The sequence below is a fragment of the Amblyomma americanum genome, chromosome 7 (assembly GCF_052857255.1).
Source record: "Amblyomma americanum isolate KBUSLIRL-KWMA chromosome 7, ASM5285725v1, whole genome shotgun sequence".
Classification (NCBI taxonomy): domain Eukaryota; kingdom Metazoa; phylum Arthropoda; class Arachnida; order Ixodida; family Ixodidae; genus Amblyomma; species Amblyomma americanum.
The window spans coordinates 164052527-164072878 of NC_135503.1; the positions used below are offsets into that span (position 1 = coordinate 164052527).

At 45.2% G+C, this 20352-nt stretch overlaps 1 protein-coding gene across 3 annotated transcripts in view; it reads left to right on the forward strand.

Annotated features, from left to right (window-relative positions):
* The window catches only part of SMC1 (structural maintenance of chromosomes 1), a 146370-nt gene that overhangs the window by 9790 nt on the left and 116228 nt on the right, over window positions 1-20352 (forward strand). Inside the window, exons 2-3 of one of the 3 annotated variants that reach the window (XM_077629591.1) lie at window positions 2052-2128; window positions 16545-17219. In XM_077629591.1, coding sequence (XP_077485717.1) covers window positions 2052-2128; window positions 16545-17219 — 752 coding nt within the window. Of the gene's footprint in view, window positions 1-2051; window positions 2129-2724; window positions 2785-16544; window positions 17220-20352 lie in introns of those variants that run through there. The other 2 variants (XM_077629593.1, XM_077629592.1) reach the window with 2 other exon arrangements.

Below are 20352 nucleotides of genomic sequence, written 5' to 3' on the forward strand. Positions count from 1 at the left end.
TCAAACTCCACTTGACTGTCGACGCGTTCGGCGGCTTCGGCGCACTCTGAACCGCACTGGCGGGGAGACTTGGAGCAGGTCTCTATTTCGCGCCGAGTGCGCCAGCCACCGCCGGCTCGGCCAGACTGATTCAGCTCCGCGGCGAGGTGCACGTTATGACGTAATTCAATAGCTTCGGCAGTTGAGCGGAGCTGTTCTTTTCGAGCTCGACTAATTTAATTCATTCACAGTACATACCAGAAGGTACATGCAAGTGGGCGAGAGATCCCGATCCAGTGGACCCATTGGGTCTAGCGGAAGCCGTTGAAGCATCGTGCGCCGGCTTTAGTTTGAAGCCGCCAACTTTAAACGCGACCGCCCTTGAGCAGCCATTCGTCTTTTATGGCATAAAAATAAATAACTTGCCACTTGCAACCGTGGGAGACCTCGACGCCGCCTGCTGCGCCATGCAACCGTGCCGTTCAAGGAATCACAATCCGTTGGCCCCAAAGTCCCGGCCAGCCTCCAATGGGCGCAAGGTGCTGACCTTGTTCTGGCCCTTCGCGAGTCCCCGCACTGGGGTTATGATATCTGATTAGCAACGGCTGCTCACTGAGAAAGGGGGAAACGACCCGCCGGCGCCTAGCCTAACCGTGCTCCCTCAAAAGCATCGCACGCTCTGTGGGGCTGAGGTCACTGAAATGCAGGCCGGAGTTTTAGCGAGAACTACGTCGTCGGATTCGGGAATGGGATCCATCGCATCGTTGGCAAGACGCCGGTGCAAACGTAAGCGAAGCGACGGTAGCGACCCCCGATCGATGCCTTCAACATGCGGCGGCGGTAGCTTTCATTTTGGCAGCAGCTAGACCGCCAGAAATCACGGAGTCTTCATTTATATCACGTTTCACATCACTCCGTACTCAGACGTCATAAGAGTTCTCCGTGACGTCATAAGAGTTCTCGAGTTTGAATCTGAGTGGCGGGAAAAACTTTTTCAACTTCGAATCCAAAGTTCTTTGAAATAAATGCATCTTCCACTCCCGGACAAGCGGCAACAAAGCCATGAAAAGCCGAACTATCAGATTTTGCTAACAAAAAAAAATTTGATGGGGTTCTCCTCAGTGTACCTCGGCCCTTACCGTGTCTTGGAGTGCACGTCACTTATGAGCTATACCGTCGAGCCAGTGACCCCATCTTTGGATCACCGCTGTTGGGGCCGTGAGATTGTTCATGTCAGCCGACTAAAGCCATGATATGACCCCCTCGTCATCTCTTCGCCTTGAGTCGCCAGCATGGCTCCCTCTTGTCGCCGGGGCAGTTGCAATGAAGAAAACGACAGTGCACCAACACCATCGACGATGGAAGAGGTTTGGGCGGCCTCAGCAACCGGCTGCAGCGCGCGTTTGAGAGCTCGAGATCGCTCTTGTAGTCCGTACTGGTGCCGCCGCTGCTGGATCAGTTTGTGCCATGGTTACGCCGCCAGCCCTTTCAGTGTTTCAATAAACCACTCTTCAGCTTTGCTTTTCTTTGAAACAGGGCACCTCTGTGGCTCAGTGGTTATCGTGCTCGGCTACTGACCCGAAAGACGCGGGTTCGATTCCAGCCGCAGCGGTCGAGTTTAGATGGAGGTAAAATTCTTGAGGCCCGTGTACTGTGCAATGTCAGTGCATGTTAAAGAGCCCCAAGTGGCCGAAATTTCCGGAGCCCTCCACCACGGCGCCCCTCATAGCCTGAGTCGCTTTGGGACATTAAATCCCCAAACCCATAAACCCATTTTCTTTGAAACATAAAGCTTCCAGGCTGTGTTTCTAAGTGTCGTGTTGTTGTTTTACCCTAAAGCTGGCAGGCTGTGCTTCTAAATGTCGTGTTGTTGTTTTAACCTTTTGTGCAGTTAACCACCTATTTCAGTATGCCCGGCAAATCTTGACTCGTTGGGGTGGGGCTTCTCCTGTCAGTGTGGCTTGTTGTGGTGGGTGCGAAACAAATGGAATCAAAATTTTTGCACCGTCTGGCCGATTTCTATCTGTAGTGCGGCTTTATCTGAGGTGAACATCTCTCTTTGGCATGTGCAGGGAAGTCCAACTTCATGGATGCCATCAGTTTTGTGCTTGGAGAGAAGAAGAACTGTCTCCGTGTCAAGAAGCTGAGTGTGAGTCACCGACACCTCAATTTTAAAGGCCCAAATTTTTTGGTTTCCAGCTGGCTTTAGTTACAAACACCATAGACTGTTTTTTGCAGAGAGCGTTTTGAATGGTTGATGTTGATGCTGAAACTCACAAAGTGAACAAGGGAGGGGAAAGGCTCAGGGTGCTTGCCAAGACAAGAGGACTTGTCTTTGTCTGGGCAAAGCTTTTATCATTGGCTGCGTTTAAATGGGGTCTTCGCTCTGAGGAGGAAGGCCTGGTGAGGGGGAGGGAAGCCAAGAGTTCCTGAGAAGGGATAGCAGGAAGTGCAGGGCGAAAGGTAAAAGTAGAACGATAAATTAAAGAAATGAAAGGAGGGGATCCATTGAGGGGGTCATGGACAGGGCGGAGGGGTAGCGAGAAAGAATTGATAAATTAGTGATATGAAGTACTGGGAAAGCCTCTGACCATGTGTAAGACCTTCTTAGAGAATTATGCCAATGTCAGAATGTACCTCGGAGATACTAAGTTTCCTCTGAATTTGTTGATTTTTGCTGTTTGTGACGTCCTAAATTTGTGGATTAGGAATGCCTCTCTGTATTTTCTGTTCCTTGCAGATTTTAAGCCTGATTGAAGAATGACCAGTTGATCGAAGTTGTGGCCACTTTGGTTCAAACTTTCTGTACGTTCTTTGCTCTGTCAGCTCGAATGCCATTTACAGGGTGCGGCAGGTATTTGAGAACAAAGTTGTGTCCGCACACAAGCAGTCACACTGACTGAAGGGAGATCATTTATGATCGGGGCCGCCGTGGTGGCTCAGTGGTTATGGCGCTCGGCTGCTGACCCGAAAGACGCGGGTTCAATCCCGGCCGTGGCGGTCGAATTTCGATGGAGGCTAAATTCTAGAGGCCCGTGTACTGTGCGATATCAGTGCACGTTAAAGAACCCCAGGCGGTCGAAATTTCCATAGCCCTTCAAACCGGCGTTCCTTATAGCCTGAGTCGCTTTGGGACGTTAAACACCCATAAACCAAACCAAACCATTTATGATCGTTTAACATTGTGTACATACCGGTGTAATATACAGCTGTATCTTACTGGTGCCCACATGCCGGGCAGGAATGTTGAGGCTAACGAAAAGGGTTTAGTTTAAGTTAAAGACAACGCAGCGAGCCATGGAAAGAAAAATGATAGGTGTAACGTTAAGAGACCGGAAGCGGGCAGATTAGGTGAGGGAACAAACTCAGGTTAATGACATGCTAGTCGAGATCAAGAGGAAGAAATGGGCTTAGGCAGGGCACGTAATGCGAAGGCAAGATAACCACTGGTCCTTAAAGGGACACAGAGGAGAAATTTAAGTTGGCTTGTATCGATAGAATACCAGCTCCTGATCACAAAAACGCCACTCTTAGTGAAAACACAGCTCTTGTAAGGTAGAAAATAGGAAGAACCAAAATACAGGTATCGCCGCCACAGGCCAATCTTGCAAGTACAAGTGTGATGACATCATAGGACAAGAGACGTCACCTTGGAGGAATTTTCCTTCCTACATGGAGCCACGAATTACTGAGGCTGTGGCTCCAATCACTGAGGCTGACAAAGGAAGGTTGCGCGGTTCAATATTGAAGTAAGTTTTGTTTTGAAACCGATAGTGCACTTTAATTACACAAGGAATACGGACAAAAGACACCCCCTGAATGTTGGAGACAAAGAAAACCGATGCTTGGCGGCGCCTCAGGTGGCCAGGAGAGTTTCGATTTGTTATGGCGATTCGCGTCTATGAGCTTTGCGTGCCCCATGGTTTTGTTTTTGACGCGCCTCGATTTACAAGCGTCGAACAGCAAAGGGACTCCAAGTGCCGCTTCAAGTGCCAGTTAACCTTTTGAAGGAGCCTGTTAAGGCTGGTCAGATGATCGCCACGGTCGATGAAAAACTATGATGGCACGATGGTCGGTGATCATACAAGGCAGTTAGCAGTATAAAGAGCACTTGTGTCTTCGTACGCTTGCCCGGCGAGACGTTCCCGGCTGTGCCAGTCAACTTCAAGCTACTTAACGGAAATCGTTTATTAGGGACAGGAGACAAGATACAAGGCTGTTAAGAGATTTGGAAGCTGCAGAGACAGTGACTCCGCTCTCCTCCAACTCGCTTGTTTGTGGCTCCATTCAGTAGTTTCTGCAGTTGGGCGCAGCTATTCTATTCTAGCTCTCGGCTAATTTAATCCATTCACAGTACACATATGAAGGTACATGCAAGTGGGCGAGAGAGCCCGATCCAGTAGACCCCGTACCTCCGGAAATGTGCGGAACCCGTTGAAGCGTCGTGCGTCGGCTTTACTTTCAAGCCGCCAACTTTAAACGCGAGCGCTTTGAGCATCCACCCGTTTTTTGTGGCAAAAAAATAAATAACCTGGCCCTTGCAACCATGGGAAACCTCGATGCCGCCTGCTGCGTCGTGCAACAGCACCGTTCAAGGAATCGCAATCCATTGTCCCCAAAGCCCTGGCCAGCCTCCGATGGGTGCGATGCGCCGACCTTGTCCTTGTCTCTCGCGACTCCCCGCACTGAGTTTACGATATTTATTTAGCAACGGCTGCTCACTGAGGAAGGGGGAAATGACCGGCCGGTGCCTAACCTAACCTAACCGTGCTCCCTCAAAAGCATCGCACACTTTGTGGGGCTGAGGTCGCTGAAATGCAGGCCGGAGTTTCTGTGCGAACTTCGTCGTCGGGTTCGGGAACGGGATCCATCGTAACGCTGGCAAGACGCCGATGCAAACGTAAACGAAGCGACGGTGGCGACCCCCGATAGATGCCTTCAACGTGCGGCGGCGGTAGCTTTCATTTTAGCAGCTGCTAGACCGCACTGCTAGCTGCCAGAAATCACGGGGTCTCCGTTTACGTCACGTTTCACGTCACTCCGTTCTGTGTCGTCATAAGAGTTTTCCGTGTCCTCATAAGAGTGCCCCGAGTTTGAATCGGAGTGACGGGAAAAACTTTTTCAACTTCGAAGCCAAATTTCTTTGAAATAAATGCATCTTTCGCTCCCGGACAAGCGGCAACAAAGCCATGAAATGCCGAACTATTAGATTTTGCTAACAAAAAAAATTTCATAGAGTTCTCCTCACTGTCTCTTTAAGGGTAACGGAGTAGATTCCAAGAGAAGGCAAGTGTAGCAGGGGCCGACAGAGAGTTAGGTGGCCGGATAAGGTTAAGAAGTTTGCGGGTCATATGGTGGGTGCAGCTGGCAAAGGAGAGCGTTAATTGGAGAGGCATGGGAGAGGCATTTGCCCTTAGGTGGGTGTAGTCAGGATAATGATAATGATGAACACTGAGTACAAGTGGCCATGCATGCACTGAATGTCATCATTCAGTGAAACTGCGATCAGCAATAACTGACTCCGCACGATGTCAAAACTGACTGCAGGCAGTAATGAGATGTGTCTTCGGAACATTAGCCATTGCATTAACAACAGCTCCTCTGGGAGCCGCAATGGTGTTGTGTGGTTCAGGACAGCGAACTGCCGAGCTAGTTGGTATTGCATGTTGTGAAGAAGTCAGCACAAAAATGGACAAGGGACAAAAGAGAGGACATATAAGACGTACCCGAGCGCTGCTACTACCACCAACTGTTTATTCAAGCTGTTGTACAAAGCATACAAGAAGGGAATGGTGGGTATGTGCGTAGAGAGGCAGAAAGAGCACAGCAGTCAAGCAACATGCTATTTAAAGAGATGTATATAAAAAAGCACATTCAGCAGGATATACATGTACAGATGTGTTACTCATACAACCCTTGGACTACTTTCTGATATGATAAGCCTCTAGAAGGAGCCCAGCCTTATCCTTACCGCTCTTGCTAAGAATTGTCTCCTTTGTGCTGACTTCTCGTCCGTTTTTTTGTGCTGATTTGTTCACAACATGCAATACCAAGTATTGAAGTACAACTTTTTGCTGGTCTAGCTGGTTCATTCTTACATAAGTGAAACAGCACGAAACCAACTACCAACTAGCCCGGCAGCTGCTCTCCTGAACTGCATTTCTAGTACAGTGGTCCCTGCTTCTCCTTCACTTATCGGTGTTCTAGTGTAGCACGTCGTCAGCACAACATGACAAGCACGTCAGTTAGCCTTCTGCCTCCGGAAAGGGTGACACCGGACAGTGCGAGTGCTCTATTTGGTCCCGTAAAGCCTTCGTGGGGCCATGTGAAGTGGTTGCTAAGATTAGGCACTCAGAACTGTGGCCACAGATTAGGCTTTACCAAGACTGGCTGAGGGTCCCGTGCCAAAGCATGTACCCTGTTTGGGTTTCTAGTAAGCAGCTAATGGATTCGAAGCGTCACACCTCATTGGGCAGCAATGGAGAGCTGACCTAGGCCATCTTCTGATCACCTCCTGCAAGAAGAAAAGGAGCGTGTGGTTTTCGCCGGTGGTGCTTCTGTTCCTGAAAGGATTTCACGCGTCCTGGAGAAAGGCCCGAAACACGGCTGAGGTTGAATGCCGCCCATGAACTTCTCGCCATCAACAGGATTTTAGCCTCAAAGGCAAAAAACGAAGACCAGGAACGTTGCCTTCAGGAAGGCGTAGACTGTTTAAAAAGGTGTGCTAAATATCCCAAGTCCTGTAAGACTGCTTTTCTTGAGGTCGTTTCTGTTGTAAAATATTTTAAGGACCATGGTTTAGGCTTACTGCAATCTGACAAAGAAGGCATGTTTGTTGTCATGCCGAATGGCCTTTGTAATGAAAAAAACTCTCCAAGTGGTTCACAAAAATATTGTTGTACTCATTAAAAAATTCAAGTTCAAGTGAGAACGAAATTTATTGATTTTTGTAGAAGCCTACAGTTGTCGTCCTTGGCATGTGCCATCAATGCCAGCTCAAAGTCTTTGGATGTTTTGTTCTCGGCAAAACCGCACTAAACCGAATGTGCCATTCAGGACTAGTGTTAGCGAGAAGGGTTCGTGGAAGCACGTGAGCCATTTCCTGCTCAGCAAGCTAAAGCACATTCCGGTTGATGACTCCTTTCTGGCAAAGAAGTCGCTGATTTGGTGCAGAACAACGATCAGATGGATTTTGCTTTTTCCATTGACATCCTGTTCCACATGCTGAATTGTTAGCTTCAATCAAAGAATGCATTGAAGGCTCAGGAGCTGTGGCCTTCCAGAACTCAGCTGGTATCACATTACACAATTTTTTTAAATTATTAGAACACTACTTCCCACTTTATGTGATATACCATTTTTTATCATCAATTGACTGCCTACTTGCACAGACCTTTAAGGGGGGGGGGGACCTGTTATTGGTCTTTAGATGTTAATGAATTTTTAATTTTTTTAAGCTCGGGGAACTTTACTTTCCTTGATCATATTGTTTCACTGGTTTTAACTACTTTTAATCAACTGGAAAAAGGTTTAGTTTTTACCCATTAGCTACCTGAAAATCAGGTGCTGCGTTTTTTAGACCTTAAGCTTATGTACTGCCAAGACTATCTTTGCTGGCCGTACTCCTCCTGAGCCAACAAAGAGTTGCTCAACTATGACTCGCCATATTCCTAGGTGGTAAAACGAGCTATAGCCTTGCTTTGCTTGGATTCTGTGCTTCAAAAATTATAACCACATAAAATGTGACAGTTTGAGTGATCAGGTTTCACAACCTTTAATAGCAGGCTTCCTGGGCTCGGTCATTTCAAGTATAGTCGCTGAAACCCTCGTGCAGAAACGAAAGGGTGCCCAGAAAAAAACTGAACCCCTTTCTTTAAAGCCGGTGGTGGTTCCTTATGTGCACCAACCCTCTCACAACCTGAAAAAGTGGCTGGCAGGCACCATGTGCCCTTGGTGGTCTCTGCACCAAACAAACTGTCTAAGCTTTGCCCTTGCATCACTGGTTGGGCCGGCGGGGGCTGCAGCAAGAAACATGGGATCGCTTACGTTAAATGTATCATAGGTGGTTTACTGCATTCCCTTCTTATGAGGGGCTTCGTACTGTATTGATTATAAGGTGACCCTTTTTTTTTAATTTAAAAATTCAAAGTTAGGGGGTCGACTTACAATCGAAATGAAACGTGGCACTGCCAATAAAGGCAAGAAAAATGATCTGTCAGGAATGCTACTGCGAGGTTACAAGTTTTTGTTTGTTCTACGGCTCCAAGTGCATAATTCAGGTATTCAGCGGTCTTTTTCGCAAGGATTTTTCATTTTTTACTTTTACTGCACAAACCGTTACCCGCTGCGGTGGTTGAGTGGTTAGGACGCTCAGCTACTGATCCAATACCTGGGCTCGAACCCGGCTGTGGCGTCAGCGTTTCGATGGATGTGAAACGCGTCCCTCTGTGCGATCCCCAGGCGGTCGAAATTCAAGAGCCCTCCACTACGGCACCTCTTTCTTCCTTTCTTCTTTCACTCCCTCCTTTATCCCTTCCCTTACAGCGCAGTTCTGGTGTCTGCTGAGATGCGAGGCAGATACTGTGCCATTTCCGCGGCGGTCGAATTTCGATGGAGGCGAAATTCTAGAGGCCCATGTGCTGTGCAATGTCAGTGCACGTTAAAGAGCACCATGTGGTCGAAATTTCCGGAGTCCTTCACTACGGCGTCCCTCATAGCCTGAGTTGCTTTGGGATGTTAAACCCCTATAAACCATAAACCAAACTGTGATGCTATCTAGTAACAAAGCTCAAAGTGCATCATTGGCGATAGAAGGGAGCGTTGCTTTTTGTTGAAGGGTGCATTTGGGAGAGCATAAAATATTGCCGCAAAGCTTTGTAATGTTTATTTCTTCATGCTTAATGTCGTTGGCATGTGGCTTTATCACGTTATTTGTGGTACAAGGCACGACCAGATTTATCTTGAAATATCGCAGCCAGGTGGAAGCTATTATGCATTGTCCCAAACTTTAGTGGTTACCTTGTCTTCAGTCTACATCCATAATGATGGCCTTGTGAAGAACTTTGCACCGAACAAAACCGGTTACCTTCTGGTCGTACTTGCAAGTCTTTGCGAAGAAATTCTACAGGCTTCGCACAACAAGCCAACAGCTGGGTATATCAGGTTCTCTCGCATCCTCTGCTGCATTCAAGACAAGTATTACTGGCCCCGACTATCTACAGATTCACACGTTATGTAAAAACCTGCCGAGATTGTCAGCGACGAACGGCACCTCCCACCCGACCATTGGGATTCCTGAACCCCATTGAACCCCCACTAAGGATCTTCCAGAAGATCGGCATGGATCTGGTGTGCCCTTTCCCAAAGTCAACACCTGGAAACAAGTGGACCATTGTAGCTACCAATTACCTGGTGCGCTGCTCCGAGGCAAAAGCCTGACCGAACGGAACAGCAGCAGAAGTCGCCAAATTTTTCGTTGGCTACTTTCTGTTTTGCAATTGTGGGGGAGCTTTTTTTTAAAGATGAAGTTTCTTTGCACAGCCTGAAGGGCTTTCTTGCAGAACAGGCCTTTCGGTAAAAAGTACAAACCCTCTATTTTTGTCGGCCTGTAAAAGTGAGAGCTCATTCTTTTCAAAGTACGCCACCACTTTCTGCAAGGACATGCCAACATTCCTATCATTAGAAAAAACGGCTGTTTTCTAAAGGCAGTCCGCACCTGCAAGCAGGCATCTCTCCCATTGTTGAGTTGGCGCTTTCTTTGCTATGTGGCGTTCGAACGCTGCCAGGTCTTGAACTGATACAGCCCCTACTTGGGTCATTAGTTGAGCTGTCTGCTAATGCTCTGAGGCAAGCCTATCCCACCTAACACTGTGAGGCTTCCGCTGGGTTGTACCCTACTCTTTGGTGTCTCAGGACCTTGGAGGGCATGCCTTGGGTAGTAGTTCCACCAGTGCTCAGTCAGAGGAGTCGTGAGCCGCTTGAAGTAGCGCAGCTTGGACTCCACCATCCACATAGGATACTGTGCGTAGCACGTCGCTGACAGCCAGTCCTGGTACAACTGTACCTGACGCCAGAGCTCTAAGCGTAGAATTTTTCCCACATGGTTTACATGCCCGCACGAAGGTGGGGCCATGTACCGGTTTGTTGATGACTCTTTGATCTTGTTGGACAAGCAGAGTCCTTTACACTACTGCGCCATTGTTAATAGAATTTTAGACGCTTTTAAACAGCATGGAAAGGGATTGACCTTCTCGTGCGAAATGCCAAATCAGAATCAACTTCACTTTTTAGATATACATCTCAAGTTTGGTAGGGACCATGTGTGTTGGGGCTGTGTCCCACGTGTGCAAAAACAACTGTTGCCTTATGATTTAGCACACTCAAAAGTAATCAATCAATCGGTGTTTTATTTTCTCTAAGAGAGAAGGAGACGGTACAGAGCTTGCAAGCTTGACAAAGGTCCTGCCCCCTTTTTCAACTGGCAGTACAGCAGACAAATGGCAAGGTATCATTTTTTCACAGAGACGGAAAAGTAGAGACAAAAATAGAAATATAGAACACTGAGTAAAAAAGTAAAAAGCAGCGCTGCTGTTTGCAGCACACACGCAAAAAAAAAAATAACATGCTATGGGAAAAATAAGAACAACAGTGTGAATCTAAAATGCATACAATATCATCTAATACACTTGTTTAGAAAAAATTGCTTAATAACATCCTTTGAATGCTCGAAAGGGTCAAACAATTCTTGTTTTAGAAGAGTTAACTGTGCGGCTAGTTGGTGATCATACATACAAAAAGATTTTTGTGCCAAAACAACACACACAAGAAAGACAACGAAAGCGCCTGTGGTGTCGTCGTCTTTCTTGTGTGTGTTGTTTTGGCACAAAAATCTTTTTTAGTGTGTAATTCTTGTTTTAACTTATTTAATAATACTGGCATTGTGTAGCAGATAAACTGTGCGATGTAATATGTTCTAGGAGTTGGCACTAACCACATTTCTTTGTCTAATTTGAGGAATGTGAATATTATTCACAAGTTCTGCCAAATAACCAATATAATTTTCACCACTCTGTGAAGAACATTTGTTGCTCATTAAAATTTTGTAACCGTATAAAGCAAAGACTGGAAGGATTTCATATTTTAAATTTAAAAAGTGGTCATGTGTGGGGGAACAGTATGGTATACCAGCAATGCATCTTACAGCTCTTTTTTGAAGGTGCAGCTTGGACAAATTAGTGACACCCGTTATGGCCTGCATGGTACAACAATATTAGAAGTGAGAACTAAGGAGTTATAAAGTAACAGCCTAACTTGGACAAGAAGAATACCGTGCAGGCGCGACATAACACCGAAAGCTGAAGATATTTGTTATCTGACATAATCAACATGATCGTTCCAAGTCAAGTGCTTTGAAAACATGACAGCAAGGATTTCGACAGAGTGTACTATTTCTACAGGATCGTAGCTTAAAGATACATTCAGAGGCCTGGGTAATACTTTCCCTTTTGGAAAGTATAATACTATTTTTCTCTTTTAAGGATTAATCTTCAAAGAATTTTCTATCGCCCATGTATTCAATGCATCTAGTGTTCTGGTTGCTTTTGCTGCAATGTCACCTTCTGATTTCCCGGATATAAACACTGAAGTGTCATCAGCGTAGGATACAACTTTACCATCAGTTACACAATGCACAATGTCATTTATATAAATTAAAAATAACAGCGGCCCCAAAATGCTTATGTAGCAGAATTCTGTGCTTTATTAAATGAAATGCCTTAGTAAAATCAATGTATATACTTGCAACTATCTCTTTATTTTGAAACATGTTAATTATTATTGCTTCTTGAGTGACCAGTGCTGTTTCTGTGGATCGATTTTTTTCTGAAACCGTGTTGGAAATCAAGGAGCAGGTTATGTTTGTAAAAGAAAGATAGTACCCTATCATGCATTAATTTCTCTATACATTTTGAAAATACCAGTAATATGAAAATTGGACGGTAGTCACTGACCGAATTTTTGTCGACACTTTTAAAAATGGGTATCACTCGAGCCATTTCAATATCTTTGGGAATACAGCAGTAGATAATATCAGATTGTAAATGTGGGTGGTAGCTGGGCATGTTAAGTGCAGAACATGTTTAATGGGTGCTATTTGAAGACCAGTTGCATCTACTAACTTCCTATTTTTAATAGTGTTTAAAAACTTCTGCACAGTTGGTGGGGGCAATGAAAAGGGATGATGAACTGTTGCTTCCCTTCATGAAATCAGTACAGCTCTGGCTGCTGTTTATCTGGCTCTGAGCCTGCAGTATAAAAAAAGTTGTTGAAAGCATCAGCTAAGCATGTGCCATGAATTCGTTTTCCCTCATGCTGAAAATCATCAAAAGAATCGGGATTATTTTGTTGCATGAAGGAATTCAATTTCCGCCAGATTACGTCCGGCCACTGTTCAGTCGGGCTCCAAAATAAATTTGTCAAATAGGCATCTCGAGCCATTTTGAGCTTTGATGTGAGATTATTTCTCTACGTTTTGAATTGGCGAAGCCAAATTTCGTCTTTTGGATTTACGAACTGTGTGTACAAACTATTATTATGCTGAATCATTTGGAGCAACTCGGGACGTCACCCAGGGTTTCTGCGCCCTTGAAGGCGTAGCTACTTTTTTTAGTGGAAAATACGTGTCATAGATAGCCTTAAATGTAGTAATAAAATTGAAGTGAACGGTGTCATTGTTATCTGCCTTGAAGACGTGGTTCCAAGTCTGTTGGCTAATAGCTGCAAAAAATAATTTAAGGTTTTTGTTAGTTATAGACTGTATAAATTACTCCTCTTCTTTTTATTAATACGTCCAGACTTAACCAACATGATGATTCCAAGATGATCACTAATCTCTGCGTAAACGATGTCTGCAGTTATTAAATGTGTCAACATTTGTAATGAATACATCTAATAAAGATGCACATTCTAATGTCACTCGCGTCAGCTTTGTTATTTCGGTAACGAAACCATTCGGCAATTAAAGCCTGCAGTTCTTTTTGCAGTTGTGTAGTTGAAAGCATATTTATGTTGATATCACTGCCTAGAACCATATCTATTGATTTATAAGGTGCATAGTTAAAAATCGCTTCAAGGAGTTCGAAAAAATGGCTGATGACACGGGATGGTGGCCTGTGCATTACACAGAAAAGTTTTTCCGAGCTTCGTATTACTGCTGTAAGTGACACACCGAAACTATCTAGTAGAATAGCTAATTCATCTTCTTTGTTTGTTAGGGATCTGATGTTTAAGTGAAAAAAAGACAAGGCAGATTTTCTGGATTCCACTATATGCTTAATCTGATGTGGCTCATAGCCCATGCCCCGAAACCAAAACTTGGTTCAGATGCCTGCGGGTATAGCTACACAATCTGATGCCAATCATCAAGCTTTGTGATGGCAATGACTGTTGAGGTATCTGTTCTGCGCACAAATGTTTTGCCATTCCGAGTCCATGCATATTTCCGCTTGCATTCTTTTTTTTTTTTTGCATTTGCCGCTTCGAATAGTTTTTTCATAGCAGGACTCAAGTGCTCATTGATGAAGATTGGGGTCTGTGTCTTGGGTTCAAGGTCAGTGTTATCTGACGTTATCCTCTGCTTTCGAGCTTTCTCAAGAAAGGATTCACGGACTGATCCACGAGTAAACCACACCACTATATTCAGGGAATCAAGGCCGTTGTTTGGACGCGGCGACGCACCTCGATGTCATCACTTTCAAGGGGCATTTCAGTGGCCTTTGCAATCTTTTTTGTGATTTCTATGACCTCCTCATCGTGCATCTTCGGTAAACCTTTCACTTCCACATTGCAACACCGCATATTTTGTTCTTTTTGTAGAAGTCTCGCTTCATGTTCTTTCACTTGTTCGCGTAAGGCGTCTCGCTTCTTCTCCAGTTTTTCCACGGATGTTCTCAGCTCCCCATTCTCCAGTTGAACACGGTTCACAGACATTTTCATTTCTTCATAGCTCACATTGATGAAACCTAGGCTGTTTTTTATCTCGCGGATGTCCTTTCGCAGATGTCCCTTTCGAGACTTTCACATAGCTCACTGAACTCTTTTTTAAGCTCTAGTTTCAGTTCTTCAAAAAGTTTGACAAGTTCCTTCGGCATTGTCAGTGAGCAAGAAGAAACACATGCAGTTTGAAGAACACTATTAACTACAACAATACAGCACAAGCAAGTATAAGCGATAGGTGGGCAGCAGCTGTCACGGTGAGAGTAAAAGCATCAAAGCCAGTAAGGCAAAATTTCGCCAACCTGTAAAGGCACTTAGAAGAGCGCGCAATCGCCGTGACTGCTGCTGCCAAGTGAGTCGACGATGGGTTCTTCTCGGGCTTATGTCCTCTCAGTCAAAAATCAGGCTACCCTTGGTCGCTTGTGACGGCTGCTGCTGAGACCCCCCGTAAGAAGGCAAAGAAGAGCTGTACAACCCTGAAGACAAGGAAAGTTGAGCGGACTTTGCGACCGCAAGTTGCCCCCTACCTGCACAAAGTTTCGCATAACTTGAAGAAAGCAGTGAACAGGAAGAAAGGAGCGAACAGGTCTGGGGTGCCGCTCGTTTTTGAAGCAATAGCTTCACTACGTCATGTAAAGCTGATTTCGTCGTGCCTGGCACAGCCTTTGCTGCACATGCGCCGAAGTATTTGGGGGCTGCCTAAAAATCGTAGGGCATGCAAACTAAATAAATAAACCGGCGTTCGAGATAGGGACGCCTCCACTCCGCCATGATGGCTCGAATACAGGCGCCTCTAGTGAATGCACGGGCTTCTTAGAAGCGTATCTTTGAGATCTGTACCGAGGCATACATGAGTAATTATGAGCATGTAAGTTACAGATCTCGGAAGTAAGCGAGTACCATGCGTTTCCAGTATAATTCCTCCGAGCTTGGCGTGCAGTTGTAGCGCCATCCTGTAGGCACCCACTGAAACCCCCCTTTGCCATGCACGGCGCCGGCCCGTCAGGTGGCGCGCTTATTTTCTAAGTCTGCGCCTTCCCTGAATGCTCGTGTGCCATCTAAATGAGCAGGTGCTCGACTACGAGGGAATGCTTTTGTGTTTCACTTTTAATTACGGCGGAGCTTAAGCGTCTCCCAAGTTTTTCGGCTCCGGTAAAGCTCAGCCAACTATGCCCCTGTATTTCCGGCCTAAGCTGGATGCGGAAAAAAACATGCCATGCCCTGTGTACAGTGCCAATCAGGAGTGGTGTACGAGATTCCATTCTCGTGCGGGAAAATCTATGTCGGCCAAACTGGCAGATGAGTCAGTGACTGGTTAAGGGATCACGGATGGAATTCTGATAACTGAGATTTGAACTTTGTGGAGCATTGCAGGTCTAGCAATGAATGTTAGGCGCATTTTGATAGTGCAAAGATTCTAGGCAAAAGCAAAGATCAGACTGCTCGTGAACTACTGGAAGCATACCATATAAAGAAAAGGGGCAACAATTGCTTTATTCATGCTTAAATTTACTTGTACAGACCGGAATATAAAAGATAGGATGTATCACACTATGAAGAAATGTTCCAAGTTATTGTTGGTACCAGTTTTTCTTTTTGTGTTCTGTGCACATGCATAACAGTGCATTTTTATTTTCCCATGCATTGGTGAAATAAATCAGTTGTGAGTGCAGCGTTTGTGTCTTGAGTTTTTCTTCCCTTGTGGTTGTCTTTTTTTCGCGCTGCAGTTATGTCCAAGCTAAGCAACCAACTTGCCCAAAAAGCTTGTTTTACTAATGCCGTTTTCCGGACCAGTGAACTGACATTGCCACTCCGTGACAATGTAATAAAATATAACAAACACTCGTGGAATAAAAAAGTTATGCTTATCATCGTTTAAGTTATATTGTACTGAGATTTTGTCATGGCTGGATTTCACTGCAAGATGTTGCATCAGCTTGTTTGGTGCAATTATTAGTGCCGGATTAACATTAGAAATGCTTCTCTATTAAAGTGCTTGATGAAAGTGCAATATGAGGCAGTACCTTTCCATTTGACACACTTTGGTCAGTTGTGAGACCGTTCAAGTTGGGATGGATGTGGGGATCAAATAGAAGTTTTGTTCGGGTGCTGTGTCATAATCACTAGCCAATTCCCCAAGTAAAATGTGTGTGTTGAAACCAATTTGTGGTAGCAAATGCCAGAGGAGGCTACACTACACTGCTGTTGACGTAAGGCAGTGGCATTGTTTGAATACTTTTCTTGTAGATAAATAAGGCCGAGCCAGGTTACATGGAAAGATGCGTCGAAGTGAGCCAAGATAGAATGGGAGCAGGCACATATGCAAGGTATGCTCACATTCAAAAGAGGCTCGGTTGGAACACTTCCAGCTTCGTGGAAGGAAAGGAGGCTGTATAAGAATCCCGTTTTGGATGCAGATGAGACGGGAAAGAAGGGCACCATTGTTTCCATATGCCTTCTTTGGCTCATTCTTGAGAATCAGTGGCGCATAATGTTGCACTGGAGGCGGTGTGTTCTTGAGTGTCTAGAAACGGGCAAGGTTCACCCAAGGGTTTTCCACTCTGTTAATGCAGGACCTGGTGCATGGAGCCCCCATCGGAGCCCCCGTGTCTTCGAGGGCTCATGTGACGGCTGTCTACTGCCACGAGGATGGCACGGAGACTAAGTTCACCCGAACCGTGGCCCACTCCTCTTCCGAGTTCCGTATCGACAATGAGGTGGTGAGCCAGGACGACTACCTGGGGCGCCTGGAGGGCCTGCGCATCAACGTCAAGGCCAAGAACTTCCTGGTGTTCCAGGGCGACGTGGAGACCATCGCCATGAAGAACCCCAAGGAGCGCACGGTGCTGTTCGAGGAGATCTCGCACTCACTTGAGCACAAGGCCGAGTACGAGCAGCTGCGCAGTGAGATGATCAAGGCCGAGGAGGACACGCAGTTCTCATACCAGAAGAAGAAAGGCATTGCCGCCGAGAAGAAGGAAGCACGCCTCGAGAAGGAGGAGGCGGACAAGTACCAGCGGCTCAAGGAGAGCCTGGCCGAGCGCCAGGTGGTGAGCCAGGCTTTCCAGCTGTTCCACCTGCAGCGCGAGCTGGACGCCCTGGCCGCTGACATGGCCGCCAAGGGCATCGAGCTGCAGCGGGCTGTCCGCCGCAAGGAGAAGGTCGAGGAGGAGGTGCGGGACAAGCGCAAGGAGCATGGACGCCTGCAGCGCGACATGGCCAAGATCGAGCAGCAGATCCGCGAGGCGGTCAGTTGCTCTTTCTGGATGCATCTGCGTTTAGAAACATCTTGAGCTAAAGAGGACACTACATCTCATTGTGTCCTTGACAGAAATTTTTCACTTCGAACAAAATAATTTTCAAAGTACAATGTGGTACACCAAAATTTTTCTTGGTGGTTATATTGTATTTACACGAATGTAACGTGACCACAATTTTTGTGCGAGGGTCGACTTTGCGGGCGCGAAAGGGGAAAAAAATGATGGTAATGTACGGGTCAACTTTGCAGGTGTGTAAAGGAAAAAGAGAACAGGACTGTAACATGAGGAACGCTGCCGCAGTATACTGAAAGATGAGTAACTTAACAAATGTCTATCACACGCCATCACTGTTTACAGACCTAAAAAATTATCAGATGAGAAGTATGTATGTGCGAATATTTCAGAATGGTCAAATTTTCGGTCAAATAGTAAATTATTCTATTCAGACGTTTGGTATTCAAAATGTCTAAGTATTTGTCTCGAACTAAGTGTATTTCTGGAACTCTTGCTGCTAGAAACAGTAACAAACACTTGGGAAATGCTGTACAAGTCATGAAAAGGTTACAATATATATAAAGCGAAATAGTACCATGCAAAAACACTCTGTGATAAGGAGAGCAGTCAATAGCTTCTGCTGCATGGTACAATGATGGTACGAATATGGCAGCATTTTTTGGGATTTAGAGTCATATTCCATTTACAGCACCATGCTGGGGCTAAGGTCTGTTTTTAGAGCGTCTGTATCTTCTTCATTTTCTATATTTCGGTATAGTACGCAATCATCTGCATATGGTATAATTTTAGAAGTTATACCCAAACCGATATCATTTATAAAAATTCAGAAAAGAAGTGGTCCTGGCGCGGACCCCTGCGGTATGCCAGGTGTAACCGGTACACAGTGTGACTATGCCGTTGATGATGACTTTTTGACTGCGGTCATGAAGGTAGTCTTTTACCCAGTGTAAGATGTTGTAAGGCAAACCTAGGCAAGAAAGCTTATAGCAGTAAAGAGTGGGACACCATGTGAAAAGCCTTCTTAAAGTCCAGCAGCACGCAGTCAACCTGTTTACTGCAATCAAAAGAGGAAAAAATGTGAAAATTCAACAAGTGGGTCGCACATGACAATCCAGTTCTGAAGCCATGTTGAAAATTGACAAAAAAATTGGTGATCCCGCAAATAACTAAATATAGAAGAGTAAACATTCTGCTCTGGTTAGCAATATTGGCCTGTAGTTTTCAACTTGGCATCGAGGACCATTTTTGTGTCCTGGCACAATGTTCGCTTTTTTCCATTCATCAGGCACAGCACTTGAAGATAGTGACACACTAAGCACGACAGCAAGAAATGGGGCTATAACAGGGGCACATATTTTAATCACATGACATGGAATGTTGTCGGGACCAGTGGCTGAATTAGCTTTTAATTCCTGCAGGAGCTTTAGGACACCTTCGTAAGAAATAATTGTCTGACATACTATCAGGGCAATAAGGGATTGGCCCGACTGTGCTATAATCGGTAGGTGCAGAAAACATGAATCTGAAGTAATTATTCAAGTGATTAGCTTTTTCTGTATCCTCAGAAATTGGACCTTCAGGAGAAGAGATTGGAGGAATGGAGCTGTCTTCTTTGCCAGTGGATTTTACATATTTCCATATTTCATCAGATTACGTTTCAGCTTGTGACTTAGCAAGGCATTGAAGGCACCCTTGGCGTGTTTTATCTTTGATTTGATCGTTCTTCCTAACTCATCTAATTGGCTATATGTTTCACCATCCTTTGTGCTAATGTACCATCGGAAAAGGCGGCCTCCTTGATTCATCAGGCGCTTTATTTCAGGAGTGAACCATGGTTTGTTATGTCTTTGTCTACACGATCAGAATTTGGATGGCACGTGTTTGTCGATTAGAGAAAGTAGTCTGTTCCTAAACAGCACCCATAGCTTATTAATATCAAAAGTATTAGAGGAGCCTAGAAACTCTTTGTAGAAAACCTTAAGGCAGTACGTAATTAAACCATAATTACCTTTCTCAAAAAAGAACACTTTGGCAAGGACGAATTTCCTGCTGGCGCTGGTCATCGTTTAATCGGTGACCAGTGCCAGCAGGAAATTTGTGCCAATACACCATCATGGTCTCTAGTACAGTGCAGTCCACTTATAACGATATCGAGAAAGACGAAAAATATGATCGTTATAACCGATGATCGCTATATCTGGACTGGTAATCAAAAATAAAAAAATAAAAAACGCGGAACATACCTTTGCAGCTCCGAACTTGAATTCGCTACTTGCTCTAAAGAATAGATGATGTAGAAAGTAGGCTGTGAAAAACAAACTTTATTTCTAGCGCCAGTAACCGTTTCAAGTGTTAGGCGCGCCGAAATAGTCCGAAATCTGCACTTGCTTTTGCGGCAGCTTCAGCTTCACAACCGCGGTGAGCATGGATTCCAGCTGCTGCGCGAACACTGGCGGCAATCCTTTCGCATGCATAAAATCAATTAAGGAGTCGATCGACGACAGTGCACTTTGTGTGGACATCGTGGCCGGGGCTCTTTATTTCAGGAGTGAACCATGGTTTGTTATGGCTTTGTCTACACGATCAGAATTTGGATGGCACGTGTTTGTCGATTAGAGAAAGTAGTCTGTTCCTAAACAGCACCCATAGCTTATTAATATCAAAAGTATTAGAGGAGTCTAGAAACTCTTTGTAGAAAACCTTAAGGCAGTGCGTAATTGAACCATAATTACCTTTCTCAAAAAAGAACACTTTGGCAAGGACAAATTTCCTGCTGGCGCTGGTCACCGTTTAATCGGTGACCAGCGCCAGCAGGAAATTTGTGCCAATACACCATCATGGTCACTAGTACAGTGCAGTCCACTTATAACGATATCGAGAAAGACGAAAAATATGATCGTTATAACCGATGATCGCTATATCTGGACTGGTAATAAAAAATAAAAAAATAAAAAACGCGGAACATACCTTTGCAGCTCGAAACTTGAATTCGCTACTTGCTCTAAAGAATAGATGATGTAGAAAGTAGGCTGTGAAAAACAAACTTTATTTCTAGCGCCAGTAACCGTGTCAAGGGTTAGGCGCGCCGAAATAGTCCGAAATCTAC